The sequence below is a fragment of the Hermetia illucens genome, chromosome 1 (assembly GCF_905115235.1).
Source record: "Hermetia illucens chromosome 1, iHerIll2.2.curated.20191125, whole genome shotgun sequence".
NCBI lineage: Eukaryota > Metazoa > Arthropoda > Insecta > Diptera > Stratiomyidae > Hermetia > Hermetia illucens.
The window spans coordinates 59,603,851-59,620,680 of record NC_051849.1 but is presented as its reverse complement, the minus strand read 5'-3'; the positions used below and the strand labels follow the sequence as shown (position 1 = coordinate 59,620,680).

Below are 16,830 nucleotides of genomic sequence, written 5' to 3'. Positions count from 1 at the left end.
ATATGTTAGAGAGATGAGATGCCTTAATCCGCAAGGGAGTGGGAAACATTCTGTTCGTCTCGATAGGCAAGATGTTAGACAGTAGGGACACAGAAGTGTCGACAGTTGATGATTGTTGGCGAGATAATAAATACTAGAATACAGGTCCAGGTACCTGAGAGCCATTGGATAAAATAGAATGGAGATGAAAAGAGAAAAAAAGTCAACTACTCTGGAAGACATATGTTGGAAACATATGTCGGAAAGTTACAAAGGTTCTGATTACTCATGGATCCATAGTAGGCGTTAAATATATGATATATGGCGCGATAATCAACGTTTACAGTGTTACACAAACTATCATACTAAGACTGGCTTGTGCGAGTGTCAGTGGGACCATGAGGGCATGCCCAACTACATCTCTGAAAGTCCTTCTGGGGTTAACTCCTTTCCATCTTCACATACCCATGCAGGCAAGGAGGATGGTTTTCAGAATGTCCGGGAATATCAGTGAGGAGGGGAAGAGCTGTATAAGTCCAAGCAACATTATTATCCTCGAATTGTTGTTACCAAGGGGATGGCATGAAAACGAGGTTTCATTTCGGCATGAAGTTTGAAACACGTTGGAGTAACAAGGCAAACTGGTAGAGCATGGCAGTGATCTACAGTGTTGAAAAATGATGAGGGAACTATACTGGATGAATCTACTAGGAATGAAGCAGTCCATGGTACTCATTAGGCAAAACCCAAGCGCTCGATGGATTGTTTAAACATCACCAAGAAGAGCCTTCAGATCATAAAAGTTTGAAGAGTGTTGCGCTCAAGAATGTTGGTACGTAAACGCTAAACAACGCTGTTTAGTATTTTTGAATTTCAAAGTAAAACTGCTGCTGTGCGAAATCATTGAAGTGATGGTACAGTAGCAAAAGTATTGCAGATTATTCCGGAAAAAGAGCGGAATTATCATAGTATTCAACGCGCATCACAATGCTTTAGAGAAAATATACAGGAGAGGTGGAAAGGTTGGCACATGTGGCATGCGCGGATTGTTCAGCTGACTACATCGAGTGATGTAAAATCGAATCCTTTGTGGACATATTTCAGTATTCTGAGACAAAACGAGCGGATATTATGTCACTTGAGCAAACCTTTTTGGAGATCGTCTCGTTAGATTTGGATACTGCTGCAAAGCGCGCAAGTTGGAACCCGAAAGTGACGGTGGGTGGAAGTGAAAATTGGTAAAGACTTTGCACACTGCAAGGCATTTGGCGCGAGATTGTCAGAAGACCCGGAAAAATTGCAGATCTTCGATGCCAGAGAAGAAGGGAACTAAGAAGAAATCTTTAGACGGTTAAGAGATGGAAACTACCATCATAAGTGACCTCTACAGAAACCGTGATGGTGGTGTATGGGTCACAGACTAGACTGGCGGTCTACGGTCGGCAAGCTATACAATGTACCATCCCAGCCAATCTCACATTGATCGAATTTGAAAACATGTTAGACCATTTTGTTCTCAACGTGAGGGGACGGTGTCCAAAGCTCACTGCCGGTGACTTCACCCACAGCGATCGTCAGGCAATGACCTTTGAACTTGGGGAGAGCCACATGGCAGGAAAACAGCATATTTAAACCCGAGAAGGGCACCAGACTGTTCTGCAAGAGCATTGTATGAGGAAACTTTCTTGGAAGTGTGTCTAGACCAGCCTACTGAGGCAGGCAGTTCTACGGAGAGAGCATGTCATGCAATGCATTGTCAAAGCATGTGACTCGTCCATGCCTAGGAGATGCATATTCCCCAGTAGAAGACCCAACTACTGGTGGAATAGTGAACTGGCCAGTCTTCGATCACCCTGCCGCATAGCACAGACGAACCACTCAGAGGGCTGAAGGCCGGATCGATCAGGGACAAATTAGTGTGCCAATAAGGAAGTACGCAAAAACCTCAATCTTGCCACTCAGCAGAGTAAGACGGAATGTTTTAAGGCACTCAGGCGCAGGGGGGCGCCAATAGAATTGTGATGAAAACCGCTCAGAGGCCGGTCATCCCTTAGATCACGTGCCCTACCCTCTTGTTGAGAATCATCCAATGGTTATTCACCCTGCACTCGAAGGGCACTGGCATTTTTCAGAGTTTTCTGAAGTGATGGCAATTTCTGCAGCAAACACAGACGAGTCGTTGAAAATCTGTAGCAGAATAAGCGACTACAAAGCTTCGGGCCTAAACAACATACCGAAAAGAGCCCTTGAGCTCAAAATGCAGACCATATATATTCACTGAGTTGTTTGAAGCGTGCATTTCCGGGGGGATATTCTCTACAGCGTGGAAGCGACAGAAGTTGTTACTGATGCCTAACGCCGGTAAACCTTCAAGTGAGTCATCCTCCTATAGACCCATATGTCTTTTAAGCACTATGGGGAAACTGCTGGAGCACGTAATCTGTAATGGATTTCTCTCGGTTCTAAGGAGCCAAGGGGCCTTTCAGACTGGCAGTACAAGTTCTGTAAAACCAGATCAATTATAGGTGCCATTAAAATAGGCATTGGGTTGGCAGGGAACACAATTCACGCAAAGGGTAGTTCCAGCAAATATTGCGTGGTGGTATGAAATGCGTTCAATTTGGCCAGTTGGAGCTTAATACGGAAATTCCTGGCAGCGATTGGTGTTCCCACCCACCTCAACGCTATTATTGATAATTATTTAGCAGAAAGGAGGCTTTGGTATGATACTGATGACGGGCCCTAGAAGTAAATTGTTTTCACGGGTGTCTCACAGGGTTCTGTACTGGGCTCACTATTGTGGAACGTCATGTAAAAGGGTGTACTTAATCTCTAATCTATTTCGGAGGGTGCTATGGTGATGGGTTATGCCGGCAATAGAGCGTCGTGAAGCATCTAGAATATACTGGGTTATACTTGAGCGAAGCAATGAGTGCTGTTAAGGCCTGACTATCACTTGCAGAGGAAAAAAAGGAAGCCGTCCTCATCACTAAGCGCCGGAAACGAGATTACGCCTGCATTAGAATTGGTAATCACATCATCACTTTCAAGCGGGCCATCAAATATTCGGGAGTGATGATAGGCACGAAGTTAAGTTTTAAACAACGCACGCAATATTGTTTCAAACAAAACCTTAAAAAAAATGACAGATAGTGAACCAATTTGAATAAGGTTTTGTTTTCAATAGAATCTTAAAAATGGTGTTAGAAAGCGGGCAGGCCTCATAGAATGAATTATTGATTTGCATCATTTGTATATCAGTAAGAGGGCTGAAAATACAGAGGCAGGAAGATGCGATTTTGGAACTACATTTGCATAGAATAATATAATTAAAGCAACGTCGTCATCAGGGGATGACACTCCCAGCAAGTGATAAGAGAAAAGCAAGATTTGATTTGGGACCCAACTCTATTGTCTTCCATAATGAGCAATTAGTGTTTACTTATTTATTTGATCTGCAATAATTATTGAGGGACGCACCCACTTGGTAACGGATCGGACCACTTGGGAAGCAACTTACTTCCTTGTGGATTACAAAAGAGGAAGTAAGTTGCTTCCCAGGTGGTCTTGTCCGTCACCAAATGGGTGCGAACTCAGGACTCCCAGCATTCTCAACAATAAATTTACTTCGGCCTGGTTTAGGTCTGGACCTATGACGGATTTCACTTGAATATAATTCGTACCCATTATCTGTTGGCGATTATGTTTAAATGGAGCGATTACTATCTGTCGCTTCTTTCGATCACGCCGCTCCCAGGGCAGAGGTGAGACAGCGTCTGAAGAGTTGCCTCTGCCGTGGACGAAACCGTCAGTCAACTTTTTCGTTCTTTTTTGAGTATCATTTCTTGACATTAAATGCAATTTGTTCCGAACGCACCATCGATATATTGTGCCAAGGTTTGATTAATTATTCATGAAAAATGAAAATGCAGCGAAGTTGGCGAATTCCCGAAAATTGGTGAAACCCATACTGCTTTTTCACAATGAAGTGGCTGTGAGGGGATAATACGAGTTTCTTTTCACATATCGGGAAGAGTTTTGTTTAACATCTCCTGTTTTTTTAGTTTTTGAATCATCTTTGTATTATGGCCGGTGTTAAGTGAACCTTGAGAAGGGCTTGGAAAAGGTAGATCGACATATTTGAGCAAAAGATTTCTCGTTCATTGATAGAAGGAGATGATATGATAATAATAGTCATTGGTGCGAGAGTTCAATTTGGCCTGGGCCTTGAAGCTTGTGACAGCACCTAATTCAAGAAGGAGACGAATTAGATACGATTATAAGTTCTACGACTTATTTGACGAACCGGAGGAAGGGTTAGCCTCGTGCATAATGGTAGAACTGAAACGAAGCGGACAAGTGAGACACCTCTATCCTTTTCGAATTGGAGGACGTGATGGTTGCTGGAATTTCAAAATTGTTATGAGCTTGTGCGTTATTGAAGAAACTTGTTTTTGTAGACTCTAGTTAACTCCATTGAAGGTGATTCCTGTGTTAGATTTCTAGTCTTCAGCGAGGATTATTGCCGGTGTCAGTGGAAAGGGTCGTACATGTTGTTTGTCAATCCCGGGTAGTGCGAGAGCAGATCAAAAGTAAAAGCGGTACTTTTGGATAAACAGACCCTTTTATTTATGTTTTTAGAATTTTCAGTACAGAGGAACTTATAATTCAGTTAGGGCAGGTTGTATGCTTTAGGTTAGGTTTAGCCATTTTGAAGGCAAACCCTATTTTGAAGCTATTCTATGCACGAACATAACTTACATCTACAACTACGTTTGTTTTACGATAAATTCACTATTAATTAATTACCTCTATTTGTAATACGCTTAAATGTAGCGGTGCCTCCACTAGTCGTTACTGGTTGCCCCAATGCCTGTAATTTCAGTTCATTTTTATATGTATTGCGATACTTTTTTAATGGGGTGTGTATGGTCGTACTAGAGTTTTCTTTGATGCTACTGTTGATGTTATCTACTGTGTTGTTGATGTTGTTGTTGGAGGAAGTAGAATTGGAAGCAGAGGAAGTAGAAGTGTTGGAAGAAGTGATAGTAGAAGTGTATTTGAGTTTAGATAGATTTTTAACAATTTGTGGATGATTCGTGTCCTCGATAAAAGTCAATTTTGGCCGCTTAAAGATCCTGACTTTTTTCACTTTATTACGCGTCTTGCTCAACGCCGCACGAATTCCATACAAGTTCGTTACTTCTGTAGTGGTCGAGTCAAAAGTAGTTTGGTTTGTGTTTTCCAGTTTCAGGGTGGGTTCAGTAGTACTGGTCGTAGTCAAACCCGGTCGAATTTTACGTGCACGGGTGAAGTATCGATTTTTTAACTTAAAAGGCTGTGGTTGATCTGTTTCAGTCGTTGTAACATCAGTCGGAGCCACGGCAGTAGCGTCGGGAAGGCCACTATTCGAAGGAGTGGCCGTCGCTGTTTCGATCAGTGTAGCACTGGATTCGGTGGGAATAGTGCTACTAAGTATGGAAAGGGTTGAGGTTTCAATAGTAAGTTGAGTTTCGGTCGTATGTCCTTTTGTTGCAAGATCCCCTTTTGGATTTGGTGCGAGTTCGTCTAGCAAAGGAGACCCGGAAGAATCTCGTAGATATAGAGGATCAATAGTCGATGAAATCCCATATTCTGGAGTAGGAGCGGGTAGACTTCGGCTAATGTCCTCTGTGTTGATAGAGATTTTAAAGGGTCCATTGATATCGTCTTGATCTTTTAGGTCAGTCTTTCCAAATGTCGTGGTTGAAACAGCAGTCCGTTCAGTCGAGTAGGGTGTGGTAATGTCAATATGGTTGTCGAAAGGTGTTAAGTTTTGGTCGTAAGCCGTGTCGTATAGACTTAGTTGTACACCTTTAAGGAGCAAATTCTCAGCCCGTTTAGCATGATTTTTGTCTTCGAGTCCATTTTGTCGGTTGTGTCCTGAATCTGAACCATAGTGTTGATTAGCTGCGGTCAGCTGATCTCGATCCAGATCGTCGTTGCTAAGTAAGTTCTGTATGGTTACTGGAATTTGGTCAAGTAGTAAAGGAGATTGTGCTGTTGCAGTCTCATCAGTAGTCTTCTCGGAAGAAGGATTTTGCTGGTTTATAGAATAGAATATATAGTAGAAATTAAAAGGAAAACAAATAGTGTCATGCTTGTATATTTTCATGAAAAAAAGAAAAGAAGTAGAAACAGGAGTAATTGTGTTAATAATCGGCTTTTTATTTTACCTTCAAGTTGATTGATGGTATGTAAATTGTTTGGGTATGAAGAACGCTTGCTGGTGTTGAGACGGCTATGTTGCTTTTGGAGAAGCCAATGCCTTGCAAAGTTTGAGGTCCTGGCGCAGTAGGATATTGTTGTGGCTTAATTTTACCGTCTGGTCCATATGGAGTATCGATTGATGTGAAACCAAAACCTTTACCTGTACTACCAATGCCTTTCGAGTTGAGCAAATCCTTGGGTTCGATCGCCTGTTGAGACTGACCATCACCTAAAGCGGGATTGTTAACCTGGAAGGCAGAATTGATATTGTGTGCAAATTTCAAAATGCCGTTATTGTCCTGGAGTTGATTTTGGCCATATATTTCGCTAACAAGCTTTCCATCTCCAGATAGAAGAGGGTTTATGGCTATTTGGTCTTGTGCCGTCGATGGGATGAGGACGTTTTTCAAGGCAGTGTTGATTCGTTGCGTGTAATTCAAGCTGACATGGAGCGTTCCTGGAATTTGTACAACTTCCCCTTCGGACAAAGGTTGATCTCTTATTAAAGCTAATTGAGAGTTTATGTTTCCAGGTATGCTTGATGCAATATTTTCCAGATTCAATAATAAGTTTTTGTTCGCTTGACTTTGGATTGGTTCTAGTTTTCCCTGCAGCAAATGCTCTTGATTTCCTGCCTGAGTGAATATTGGTGATTGTTCCTGAGATTTGTCAGGAATGATAATGGCTGTACTCGGGTCGAAATTTGATCCAGGATCCGTTGATAATTCTCCCAGACTAGAAATGTAAACTTTGCTTGGATCATAGTGGTTGATGGCTTGTTGATTTTCAGGAATTGGTTGAGTTAATTCAGGTGCTGTTGGGGGAATAGTGGGGGGTGCTGGAGTAAATAGTTCCTGTCGAGGTTGTTCAATGTTTTGTGAATGTGGCACATTTTCAAATTGAGGTTGCAGTGGTTGCGGCTGTTGTACGTGGGGCAGGTCAGTTACTGGTTCAAATAATTTTGGATCAGGCTGCTTTGTTTCAGTTTGGAAAGGATTTCTCACTGGAGGTATAACTGGTTGTACCAAAGTTGGTGGTTTGCGAAAGTTTTGCGGTTGAGTCGGGAAACTTATGGGAGCTGGCCTTGGAGTAGTTGATACGATTCTTGGCGGCTGCGGTAGGATTTTCTTAAAAATTTCTTGTTGTTTCATAACTTTCATCGGATAGTTGACCATAGCGACAACGTCCTTCATTAATAGCTCAGGATGGGGACTTACAGACTTATCTAGTAATTCATTCATGAAATAGTAATTTGGGCTACTTTCGCAAGGTACATTTCGATACCAATCACAAACAAAGTCATGCTGACTAAACAGGGTTCCATTAGGACAGAGGAACGCAAAACCTTAGATAAAAGTAAGAAGCATTAAGTAAAATCTGGGATTTGTTTTTCGAAATACCTTTGCCTGTGTGATCAGTATGTGAGCATATCCGAAAGACTTGGCATCGGGTTTCAACATCTGCGTAATATCCTGAAAATAATAAGGGAGCATTAGTATGGGTAAGTATAAAGTGTTGAAATATATTGTTATATTCATTTCGGTATTTGATGCAAAAATATATTCCCTATGTATTTCATTAGCTCTTCTTGTAAGAATTTACAAAATTTTCCTACATGACTAGGTTCTCAAGCATTATTTGTTTAAATTTTTCAACGCTTTCATTTTCCACTAGGGTTTTAAGAAATTATTTTCCTTTAAAAGCTACAATTAGATGGATTTTTTCGGTGTTGTTAAATTAAAGGACAATCCTCCAGACAAAGCACAATGAAGCGCGGTACCGGCTATAAGAAAAAATATGTGGTATCAGCGAGACCAAATTTTCGGAATATCTCTTTATGAGTTCAGATATCAGATGTAAGTTTTATTTTTGTGATTTGATTGAGTGTGTAAATTCTCATTTAACCGTTGTCTTTAAGACGGAAATTGTTTTTTGGGGTCTTAACAACCACCATTATTAAGTTAACTTATAATGTCTCATTCAGTTCGGAAATTTAGCACACTATTGAACTGTCCGAGTACTAGTATGACAAGATAGTTTAGGTCCTTTAAAACTTCAGTCTTTCTCACATTTTCACGCTCCCTTTTATCATCGCAAAAACACGACAAGGTTGCGAATTAAGGGAGCGTTTTTCCGCCTGTTGGCACTTTCAGTCACGCTGCTTCTAGGGCAGAGGTGACGCCGCGTCTGATGAGTTGCCTCTGCCCTGGACGAAACCGTCAGTAATTTTTTGATTTTTTGATTTTTAATGCTTGGGGTGCTATGCTCCAAACTAGGGATCCATGGACTAGAAAACGTGGGAGTAAGTTGCTCCTCATTTAGTCCGGTCCACCATCAAGTGCATGTGGACTTAGGATACCGCATATCCTAAACAACTACCTAGAAAAGCATATGTTTTCAACTTGCACCGAAAGACTAATTTATTGGTCGATATGACTATACAGAGACTTATCACGAACTCCGTCGAGCTGAGAAGCGACTTCACAGACGGAAAAAGGAAGCCTGGGAGAAGCAACAAGTCTGTGAACTAGAAAAGTACAGGGAGCAACCGCACCAGGCGCGTAAGTTTTACCAACAAGTCAGCAGGATGAAGCCTTATACACCTCGATGCTCATCCTGCCGAGACAAAGAGGGAAATCTGATTTCCGGCAGAATGAGCATATTGGAGTGATGGGTTGAGCACTTTGATGAGCTACTGAACAATCAGAACATCGGCGAGTTGGAGGTCCCGCCAACTGAAGACGACGGACAAATACTGCCACCACCAAGTTTAGGAGGCTAAAAAATCATAAGTCGCCAGGAGCCGATGGAATTACAGCCGAATCGGTTAAATATGGAGGTGACCAGTTACACCAAGTGGTTCATCAACTTATGCTCAAGGTATGGGACAGCGAATCAATGCCTGACGATTGGCAACGAGGCGTTATTTGTCTTCATACATAAAAAGGTAGATATCACACAGTGCAGCAATTATAGAGGTATCAACTTGCTGAGTACCATCTATAAAATATTTTCCTCTATCTTGCTAGGTCGGATAGCCTCATACGCCCAGAACATCATTGGCCCATACCAAAGAGGCTTCACTCCAGGCAAATCAGCAACAGATCAGATTTTCTCTCTGCGGCAAGCGATGGAAAAACTGTTGGAATATGGACAACAGTTGCATCATCTGTTCATCGATTTTAAAGCCATAGCATAGCCAGGGTAAAACTATACACGGCCGGTATCTCGACGAAATTAATAAGACTGACTAGGCTCACCCTGATCAATGTGCGAGGCCAGATAAAAGCAGCAGGATCACTCTCAGGACCATTCGATATCAACAACGGTCTACGACAAGCGGATGCCCTAGTATGCGTCCTCTTTAACCTGGCCCTCGAGAAAGTGATCCGTGATGCTGATGTAAATGCAAGAGGTACGATCCTCTTCAAGCCCACTCAACTACTGGCCTATGCTGACGATATTGACATAATGGGAAGAACCACCCGAGACGTTTAAACTGCCTCCATCCAGATCGAGCAGGCGGCGCGAGATCTTGGGCTGCACATCAATGAAGGCAAGACAAAATATATGGTGGCCACGTCAACACCGAAGACGAATCAACCAACAACATCAAATCGCACTGCTCAAACGAGAAGAATAAAGATAGGAGAATACAATTTTGAGACCGTTGATAATTTCTCCAATCTGGGTTGAAAATCACAACCGATAACAACTACGATGATGAAATCCGCGCACGGTTGTTGTCAGCCAACAGAGCCTATTTCAGCTTACAAAGACTGTTCCACTCGAAACGTCTCACCATAGGGTTAAAGCTCTTACTGTACAAGACTATGATCTTGCCAGTCCTCATGTATTCCTCGGAAACTTGGGTTCTTAGCTAGAAAAATTGCGAACTCTTGGCCGCGTTTGAGAGAAGAATCCTCCGAAGAATTTATGGCCCCTTACATGAAGATGAACGATTCCGTAGCCTACACAATGACGAAATCTATGAGCGATGCCATGACTGTCCGGTTGTGGACAAAATCCGGCTCAATAGGTTACGGTGGGCGGGTCACTTAATCCGTATGGATGAGGATGATCCCACCCGCAAAGTCTATAAGGGCAATATTTATGGTAGAAAAAGAAGACGAGGCAGACCCTATCTAAGATGGAGCAATGGCGTAGGCCAGGACGCCATACAGCTTTTAGGGATATCGAATTGCTGGACCTCGGCGCAAAACCGGGATGTCTGGAGTTGCTTATTAAGGCAGGCCTAGACCGGATACCGGTTGTTGCGCCGTTGATGATGATGATGACTATACAATTGATACTTTGCATGAGCCGAAAAACTACATACATTGTGACAGCAGGTGTTGCTCAAGGTGCCATCCATAAAAAAATTTAAGAGAGAGGTGGGAATAAATACGGATTGATTTGAACGACAACTGACATTCAAAATCTGAGAATGCAATAAATTTGCATAAAACAAACAACTTTGACCTATTAAAACTTTGTTAGTAATAATGCGATTTTCACTAAATATAGATAGCTGAGTGGTTAGAGCGCAAGGCTGTCGTACGGAAGGTCGCGGTTCAAATCTCGCTGTGGCAGTGGGATTTGTATCGTGATTTGACGTGGGACACCAGTCGACTCAGCTGTGAATGAGTACCTGAGTCAAATCAGGGTGATAATCTCGGTCGAGCGTAGTATCACACTCTATAATGTAGAGTCTATAGTATAGTCTATACTGCTGCGAAACTTGATGACTCTATGATAAATTTAAGGGAGGTTCTCAGTCAATTTCTAAAAAATATTCTTATAATAAATATGATAATATATTATTATTAACTTAATTTAAACGGGTCTCGGTATGGAGGGTATTTTGAGGTCTACGCACCGCAAAGTGGTTGCCTCATGATTTTGATTTTTTGGTTGGGTAGTTTCTGACCCGTGGACGAAATTGTCACTTTTCAGTCCCTTTCCTTCCCCGTTTTGTACCAAATATCAAAACTGATGCTAGCTTTGGCAAGCACTCATTGATACCTTTTATTTGATATCCGCACACTATAGTCAGTAAAAACAATTTATCCCGCCCTCCTTTTGTATGTATGCGCTTCCCCCCTTAAACTCAACATTTGATGATGTCACTCACGGCATTTGAAAGAATTCATAGGTCCCAGCTTTCTACCAAATTTTGTATCAATGGGAGTAACTGCTTGTGAGGTAATAGATGTGGCAGCCAGACAGACGGACGGACAGACAGACAGAAAGTTTTAAGATCTTCTCCAATGTCGAAAACGGTAAAAGGGAAAGCTTATGGAAGCTTAGTAAACGATAAAGGCGAAGGAGACTGCAAAAGGGGCCTGCCAAGATTCACCGAGAACAGAGCCCTGATCCTGAAAAAATGCCTTTCAAGCAGTTTGCAGCTAAAATAGTTGAATTGTTTGAATATGTCAAGGGTAAACACAACGTACACTAAGTCATTAAGAATATACTGAGAGTCATCAAGGTGCTTTATAATAGGTCGCATGAGGAAGAAAGAAGATCCAAGGAATAGTCAAGCCCTGCTGCCCCAACAGTGTCACAGGCGATTTAAGTGACATCAAAGCGCAAGCTCATCGACTTTCGGCCAAGTAAATGCCTACGAGGCAAAGAGACGCTTAGGAGAGAAAAGCCATTTTGACTAGTTGAGCAGACCGAACTAAAAATTCAGAAGGAGGAAACATGTGCCCATAGTGGAAATGTTGGCTAGCCAAACGAAACCCCAGCAAAATAAATAGACTAAGAGAATAGAAAAAGAAGGAGAGGAACCAACAATGCGTATTCACCCAGAGGCAATTGTAATCTGCAGCAAGGGAAATCTATGCTACGCGGAAATACTAAAAAAGTCAAAACTGACGCCGACCTAAGAGACCTAGGCGGAAATAACAGCAAAATTTGAAGGACCTGGAATGGGGATCCATGTCTGAGCTGAAAAAATCCAGCATGGGAAACTGACTGCTTTCTTGGGTTAAAGCTCGCTTGGGGAGGATGCCGCGGTACGTGCTTGAAAACATGAGATCTATAACAGTGTAAGGATCTCTTCGAGGTGACATCCAGAGAAGAAATCTGCACTACCTTGAAAAACAATTTTAGTTGGTGAAATTCGGAGAAGAATCCATTGCGAGTGTAAGAAAATCTTATGGCGGCATTCAAGCGTTGACGTTTTTAGCCGTAGGGAAGGTTCGAGTTGGATGGGGTGTTTGCTATCTAGGGGAACAGATATCTCTCACGAGGTTCCAGATGTTTGAATACTTTGCGACCGACCACATCAATCAATCGAAGTAGAAGGTTTGTGGAGAAAGGGCATACTGTCACGGAAGGCGTATCGTGCGAAGAAAACAAGTGCCGGGATAACCGCCATATTGCCGGAAGTAGCAAATGGCCGGAATTCAGGAAGGCCTTAACTACGATGAGAAAATGAGGTTGATTCAAATAAACCACAATCACAATTAACAGGTTTGCGACCTTGAGAAGTTCACGGACGAAACGAACCTACAAGTCAGCACGATCAAGCCATACGCATTTCAATCCTTATCCTGCGACGATGAACAGAGACGACGTCATATTTCACCAACCAACGTTAGGCCTTATACTGCTGTACTCACACAGAGAAAAATTGGAAAAATTATTACGCATGCTCAAGCTATTAATATGGTGAAAAATTTGTATTTGTATCTTTATCCAGTTTTTTACAAAAAATTTCTAAAAAAAGCGAGAAAAAATGGCCTTCACATGGGATTCATTTGAAACAGTTTAACAGCTCCTCATACATGTGAATCGAGGATGCAAAACTTTCTTCACGGAATGTAGCCATGTGCCATGCCGTTCCGACATCTGCATAAATAAAGTTTAAGGGTTTCTAGCCATATACGAATGGGAAAATGTGCTTAGAAAGATTCTCACATAAGATGAACACAAAACCTTTATACGCTAAACACCAGCTTCCGGTGCTTCGACTTGTTTTACATGGGTATCATTCCAGTGATATAACATGCCATCGATGCCATATTTTTAAATAAAAACAAGTCGGGAAACCGGAAGCTGGGCGCTTCAGGTATGAAAGGTTTTGTTTGCTTCTTCTGTAAGTATATTTGATTGTAGAACTACCCCATTTCTACGTAGCCCGTTAAAAGCATTAACGCAACCTGAATGAAGTTGCATTTCACAACTGGTGTTCTTTGTGATCGACGTATCAGCGCACGTCTCAAATCTAAAATTTACTGCAATGTCGTCCGTCTGCCGCTCTCTATAGTTCTGAGTGTTGGCCGACTATAAAAGAGAATGAAAGGTGTCTTGCGGGAATGGGGACGAAGATGTTGCATTGCATTGGTGTGTGACACGTTTTGATCACGTCTGAAATGAGAATATCCGCGATCGATATGGGTTTGCACCAATCGTGGAAAAATTGCGAGAGAAGCATTTTCTGCGGTGTGGTCACGTAATTTCCGCCAACGAGAATTCACTTACCAATATTGGTCTGAACATCGAAGTCAATGGTAAGCAACCAAAAAGCCGGCCGAAACAACGGTGACTTTATACACTGGATGGGGATTTAAAAGCCTCGCGATTATATCCTGATCAGGTACTTGATAAAATAAAATGACGAAACCGATCACGACGAGCCGACCCCGCTTGTGAGTGGGACAAAAACTGAGAAAAAAAAAAGTGAGGAGCGACGAGTGCACGACAGCTCCGTGTCACATAGCTAAAAATTCCATTGCCCTCTATTTTTTAGAAAGCGATTTAAATAAATCATTTGATGGAAACCCCTGTATTGATAATAGTCAACCTCATACGCTTCACATTCTGAGTTTAATATTATTAGCAAATGCTAAGAATGTAACCTACATCAAATATAAAAAAAAAGCTGGAGAGAATTGGATTCTTCTTGAATGGAATTTTAATGTTTCACTCGAATGTCGATTATTCTCATTAATTATGACCTCAGCATCTTATTTGTATGGCTTAGGATGCTGATAATTCGCACGAAATTGATAAGTTTGAACTGCTGTAGATTTCCATGAAATTTAGCACGTATATACGAAATATTGTCCTCTATGCTGGTACAAAATTCGGAATCCTAAGATGAATTTAAAGGGGGTTTTCCAGTAAATTTCTAAAAGTTAGTAATATACTATTTGAGCAAATATCGGAATGGGTTATATTTTGAGGCCTAGATTTCATCTAAGCGCACCACCCTGATTTTTTTCCGATTTTTGGGATGGGCAGTTTCCGAAAATAAGTCCTGTCTCACTTTAAGTGCGTACATTTTGACTCCTAACTCACGCACTTTACAATTCACGCCAATGCTTATGCCAATTTCGGAAAGTACAAATCGAGGCCTTTCATTTGATATCCTACGCGACTATATCCTGCGAAAAAAATTTTTGAGTCCTCCCTTTGGGGAGCCCCCTTTTAAACTCCACCTAAATTTATGCCACTTGCTGTATGCGTGGGATTTCATAGTTTCCATCTGTCCACCAAATTTCGTTCGTTAGCCGTTTTGGAGAAAAGTGCGTGTGACAGACAGACAGACATTGAATCGATTTTAAAAAGGTTTTGTTTTACACAAGGGGGGTTTTTGTCAATTCCTAAAAAATATTTAGTATAAATCTTATTCGAGAAGATGTCAGTATAGAGGGCATTTCGGAGTTCATTGTGACATTGATTCATTTTCGGATTTTTCGGTTGAGTAGCTTCTCAGAGTGGGTCTGTATAAAAAAAGAATGACTTTCCAGCCCCTGCACTGTCGTCTTTTGCATAAAATATCAGAGCTTTGGAAAGTGTGAAGCAAGAGTTTTCATTTAATACTCCACATGACTATGTTTGGTGATGATGATCACTGCTATTTTGCATGCATGCTCCCCTTTAACCCATGTGTTACCACCCGAGTACCCGGGTACACATCGACGTATAATTTGTTAAATTACTTTCATTCTTGGAAAAATTGGCTAAAACCCTCTGGGATTTTCACGATTGGGCCAATTTTCTATCGAATTATGCATTAAGTAATTTTTTTTTCATTTTTTTTTAACTAAGAAAATTTTAAAGTAGAAAAGAAGCACACGTATAATCCACTCGTTTATATCATAATATCATCGCTACGATAAAAAAATAGCTAATTTTCCACGTGATAATACAAAAACAATAATGAGATTATTGCATTGTAGTAAGTAGTTTTATTCAACATGATTTGAATTTATTGATTGCATTCTAAACATTTAATTATTTTTGCCGGACGTTTATCGCAAACGGGCTTTTTACTCTCATCGCAACACATCACTTAGTTTTTTTAGTTTTATTATAAAGCATAATAATGTGTAACTAAATCTTCATCTAAAAAATAAATAAATATATCTGGAATAATAAAAACTTGTTGTTTCTTTTTCGTTGGTGTGAGTATTTATTCTTGCAAATACCGATATTTCGGGAACCACTTGTTCCCTTCATCAGTGCTAACAAGTTTACTCAGATAAATAAATTTATGTCTTATAAAAGCTAGTAGTACATTAAATATTTCGTTTTATATATGTTACCACAAAAATTCAGATCTTCTCACCTCTTTTATTGTTTTGCATGTAAAATGCGGGAAAAGCCTTATTTCTTTTTAGAAAAAAACGTAGATTAATATTCACAATACATGAACACATGAAAATACCGGTCAACTTACGGAAATATCTGAGCTGCGCTAGTAATACCATAGCTGCGAGGCGCTTATATCTTCTTCTTTGAGTAAGCGAGACGTACTAAATAAAACTGTCTCCCGAATGTATGTATAAATTTCCTTTATTTCAGGATTACAAACCACTATTTGTAATTCAATGATATAATACAAAACTCACTATTATCTTATTCAATATGAACTGAAAATATGAATTTATTTTGAGCTATAGAGAGAATAGTTTCAGTCGTTTCCGGGTAAATCGAGTGTGACAGACAGACAGACGGACGGAAAGTCATCGATTTGAACAAGGTGTTTTACTATGTTATATTATTTTACATAAAACTTTAAAAATACTGAGTTGCCAGCGATGTAAATTTTCGCAAAGGTAACAGTTTACATTTCATTTCAACTCAATTTTTCAAATAATTATTTTTTACTTCAATATACTATATGTAGACGAGGGATTTTAAAACTTAGTTTTTTATACAATGATTGATTTTTCCTTCTTAAGCTTAAAAAAAGCTCTCTTGGAAATTTCCCGATCGTTGAGCTATTTTATAGTCCAGAAATCAATCTTTCTCTTACATGCTCTCTTTACTGGGTTCCATTTCCCCCAGGGGTTAGGGTTTACAATTTTACCCTAACGTTGTGACATGAAAATAGACCCACTTTGGAGTACTATAACTTTTTAAGGAGGAGTGACCGTTTCAAGTCTCCATTGGGTTTGAAGGGGGAGCCATCCTCTTTGCCGCTAACGAACTCTCCACTTTCTCCGGGGTTGTGCGATGAGGGAGGCAAATACTGTCAACAATTGAATGAATCTCCCCGCCATCCAGGGATAAGTCAATATGAAAGGGAGCATAACTTGCACGCCAGCGAACACTACAGGCGCAAGTATATGATTTGCGACCAGG

General features: G+C 40.8%; 1 protein-coding gene across 5 annotated transcripts in view; it reads right to left on the bottom strand.

Annotated features, from left to right (window-relative positions):
* The window catches only part of LOC119646882, a 270,812-nt gene that overhangs the window by 4,246 nt on the left and 249,736 nt on the right, over positions 1–16,830 (bottom strand). For 3 of the 5 annotated variants that reach the window (XM_038047512.1, XM_038047510.1, XM_038047511.1), the window contains 3 exons: positions 7,629–7,700; positions 6,195–7,573; positions 4,789–6,061 (listed from right to left, as the gene is read on the bottom strand). In XM_038047512.1, coding sequence (XP_037903440.1) covers positions 4,789–6,061; positions 6,195–7,573; positions 7,629–7,700 — 2,724 coding nt within the window. The remainder of the gene's footprint in view (positions 1–4,788; positions 6,062–6,194; positions 7,574–7,628; positions 7,701–16,830) is intronic. The other 2 variants (XM_038047513.1, XM_038047514.1) reach the window with 2 other exon arrangements.